This window comes from Triticum dicoccoides, chromosome 3A, assembly GCF_002162155.2.
Source record: "Triticum dicoccoides isolate Atlit2015 ecotype Zavitan chromosome 3A, WEW_v2.0, whole genome shotgun sequence".
Lineage (NCBI taxonomy): Eukaryota > Viridiplantae > Streptophyta > Magnoliopsida > Poales > Poaceae > Triticum > Triticum dicoccoides.
The window spans coordinates 657,362,655-657,366,860 of NC_041384.1; the positions used below are offsets into that span (position 1 = coordinate 657,362,655).

General features: G+C 41.4%; 1 protein-coding gene across 1 annotated transcript; it reads right to left on the reverse strand.

Annotated features, from left to right (window-relative positions):
• Positions 1-653: 653 nt before the first annotated feature.
• On the reverse strand, positions 654-3,675 carry LOC119269996. The gene is made up of 2 exons (XM_037551936.1): positions 3,442-3,675; positions 654-1,016 (listed from the first exon to the last, which is right to left on the reverse strand). The coding sequence occupies exons 1-2, from the start codon at positions 3,544-3,546 to the stop codon at positions 936-938; spliced, it is 186 nt and encodes a 61-aa protein (XP_037407833.1). The 5' UTR covers positions 3,547-3,675; the 3' UTR covers positions 654-935.
• Positions 3,676-4,206: the final 531 nt, after the last annotated feature.

The following is a 4,206-nucleotide window of genomic DNA, read 5'->3' on the forward strand; positions in this document are numbered from 1 at the left end:
ACCGATAAATTTTAGTACTCCCTCCGTTCCGAATTACTCGTCGCAGAAATGGATGTATCTAGATGTATCTTAGTTCTAGATACATCCATTTCTACGGCAAGTAATTTGGAACGGAGGGAGTACTAGTAGATGGTTTAGTCTCGAGTAAGTTCTTTAGATGGTTTAATCGGAGATGGATGGGAAGGAGGAAGAGCGAGTACATGGTATTGGATTGCTCTTGCATCAATCAGAGTTGAGTGAATGTGTTAAATCACACCAGCATGCATCGTGTTATTAGGGTAACCATAGATCAGATGTAGCGCACGAGCGATTCTGCAGAAAGGAGCTGTTTTTGGCTTGTCACACAGATGGTTTATCTCTCTGTTGAGTAATGTACATCGGTTCACTTTCAAAAATATAACAAAGGATGTGCTTAATAATCGTAGCATGAAGTGTGCAATCTTTGAAGACATTTTCTTTTGTGATATACTACTACAGTAGTAAACAATTTTCACCCTTCCGCTGAAAGGCTGGTCAATGGCGACGCCAGTCACAAATGAAATAACTGCCTTCACTGGTCTCACCAAGAATTCATGAGCCAGCTTGCTCTCGGTAAATATTACTCCACTTAGAATGGCGCATCAAACAACCAACCGGAATATGAAAACATCTCCTTGAAACACCACGAACCATTTGTCTGATAAAGAAAAATAGCACCTTCATTACAAAATATTGCATAAGCTATTCAAAACAACACCTCATAACCAAGGCAGTGAAGCTGGGTTGTGCTGTTTTATAAACTGAACATGATTTACCATGAGCATTGCCTCTTGGATTCAACAAAGTTATAACAACTTGGTTTATTAGAGGTGTCAAGCATACATCAGCCAAGGCTTATCACTTGGAAAGTAAAAACATGACAAAGCAACTAGTTGAAACCATTGGCGAAAAGACAATCATGATTCACTCTCTTTTGCTTGAGCAATTAGGTCTGCTTGCATCTTCTTTATCTCCATCTCCCTTTCCATCCTTTCTTGCTGAAATAACAAGACAACTTTTAGTTACTTCAAGAAAACACACTTGTACGTTTCTAAATACTACTAACTTATATCCACATATATTTATAGTACACGGATTTGCAAAAAACTTTTTCCATGGTAGTGGTGATTTTGGTTATGGGGGTGTGTATGTGGTTGGACCCTGTACAGGTGATGATGTTTTTGGTGTAAACGAACACACCAAAAGCTGAAACCACCTGTCTATGTTTCGATGGCACTAATAAGTTCCGAACAACAATTAGACATGTAATGCTCTCACACCTCAAGTCCCGAGATGAATTTAGACAAATCTAATCCACAAGAAGCATTAAATATATCAGTGTGGAAACAATAATTCTACCCCCAGCACCCACGTTAACATAAATACAAAAGGTTTTCATCTCCCACTCTGGAATTTCAACAGAGTTCTTCACCAAATATGATCTTTTGGGGACAGTGGAGGGTGATATCAAATATTCTGACAAGCAGGTGCGAAAAGTATAGACAGAAACATGCTTAATGTGTTTGTAAAATGATGGCGAGTACCCTTACGAAATTTATCCTTAACATAACCCCCAATGATCAAGAGTCAAAGAGTCAATTGGGTACTGACTATAGACTAGCCTGAAACTCTCAACTAATCGTGACTCTTTTCGAGCACTGGTCATCGATTATACTGCTAGAAATACCATAAAAGGTGACCAGTTATGGTTTCATATCTTGATGATTGTTCACTGTGCATACACTTTTTTATGATTGTTCAGTGCACATACTAGTTGAATGTATAGGTTACAAGCTGCCCTTGAGCGATTTACCCTTAATATGAGCTCCATGTGACAGAAGGGCAAAATGGTTAGTCTGTAAGCAAAGGTGAACCCACATGGTATCCGGGAGAATAGAAGCTACATCAGTTTACCCAGAAAGTTCCAACAATAATCATGCAAATTTCTGAAGGCAATACCAAAGTAGAAAACAGACTAGATGGATAGATTCAAGATGTAATCCGAGTTTCAGTGGCTTGAGTTTTCACTTTTCTGTTGAATGATTAGCAGCAGCAAGAAAAGGGTCCAACTCACACAAATTGTATTTGGACTGACTGTCTGAACTCTCCGGCAAACTATGATCATCTAGCATGGTACCCGGACGATTAGAAGCTACATCGATTCATTGCCAAAGAAGTCCAACAATTATCATGCAAATTTCTGAAAGCACTACCCAGTAGTAGGATAGGCAATACCAAAGTAGAGAACAAACTAGATGGATAGATTCAAGATGTAATCCCAGTTTCAGTGGCTTGAGTTTTCTCTTTTCTGTTGAATGATTAGCAGCAGCAAGAAAAAGGTCCAACTCACACTAAATTTATCTGGACTGACTGTCTGAACTCTCCAGCGAACTATGATCATCTAGCATGGTACCCGGATGATTAGAAACTACATCAATTCATTGCCAAAGAAGTCCAACACTAATCAAGCAAATATCTCAAGTCCCAAATCAGTAGTAGGATAGGCAATACCAAAGTAGAGAACAGGGTAGATGGATACATTCAATATGTAATCCCAGTTTCAGTGGCGTGATTTTTCTGTTGAATGATTAACAGAAGCAAGGAAAGGGTCCAACTCATACTAATTGTATTTCGACTGACTAACTGGACTCTCAGGCAGACTATAATCATGTACTCCCTCCGATCCAAGATAAGTGTCGCAGCTTTGAAATGATCAAGATCGGAGGGAGTAGCATTCAGTGTGAAGAGCCAAAACAGTGGGAATATAGGACTAGCTTCAAATCTATGTTATTCTTGCAGCTGTGAAACGCTGGAAAGAACTATTGTGGGAGGCGGAGGCCTGCAAGGTGAATGAAGCTGATGTACAGCGGCGGAGGTATGCGTCAGAATTGGACTCTGAACATAAACACACAGGAGGTAATGGGTGGTGTTTCCTTCCTACTGGACTAACCTTCTATTTACAATGGAATACCTTGAAATGTCTTTTGTTTAGGGAGGTTCACAGCTCCTATTACAATATGAATATCCTAGTGTGTATATGGCTTTCGTGCTGGGTGTGATCAGATACATCTTCTATCACCCTTATATGTTCTACCCTTTGTGTGCTGCAACTCTTTAAGAATCATTTCTATCTCCATTTCTTTTTTTCAAAAGATCGAGATGTAAATTGCAATCCCTGAGCAGATCGTCGGTAACTAGAAAAACTAACGAGTGGGGAAATCCCCCCTGCTCCAAATCTAGGCATCGCACCTGGACAAACAAGGCCAGCGTACTCCCAGAATCTACGGTTCATCCGGTCATGTTGGACGGGATATGCGGAGCTAATCGAAGACGGGGAGGATCGAAGACCTGGTAGATCTGGCGCGGCGAGCTAACGGACTTAGAGGGAGAAAGGGGGGAAGAATAGGCCGGCGATTAGGTTACCTTCTCGTCCTGGTGGAGGGCGATCCAGACGTGGACCTTGTCCATGGACTCCCAGAAGAGGAACGCGCCGAAGGTCATCCCGAAGAAGGTCGCCACCCGCACCATCTTCTCCCTCTCCGATCTCTGGCTCCGGCGGATTTGGTGGATTTGGCGACGGCTGCGCGTGGGGATGGACGGGTTACCTCCAATCGACGGCCGGGGATCGGATTTTGGGCTGAGTGGAGTGGACCGAGAGAGAGCGGGGGGCAGCTGAGCTGGGCCTCGTTTCCTTTTAAGCCTGGCCTGTCTAGTGAGAGCAGTGAGGACAAGTTCTTCTTCTCTTTTTTTTTCTCAAAAAACAAAGCTCTTCTAATATATATTTTTCTCAAGAAAAGTATTGTTTTTACTCAACTCGAGTTCTAGTTTTTTTTTTGCAGGGAAGAACAAGTTCTAGTTGTTGAGCTTATACTCGATAATTGCTTGAAATATGAAGTGATTCGATTCTCGGCAGCGAAGGGGAGGGGCGAGGTAGGAGGCTTCAGCAGAACGTAGGAAACCACCGAACAAGTATTTTTGGAGCATGGGTGTCACTTTATTTTTGAATAGTTCAAAAATCGCATTTGAAGTTTCAAAAAATGGTTAAACAATTCCTACATGACAATACAAATTTATACTACACATGTGCGAAGTTTGATGATGAAAAATATGTTAACACATGAGCTACGTAAAACTGGAAAATTCATGATTTGAAAATGTGACTGCACTGTTCACCACTAAAAACCCATG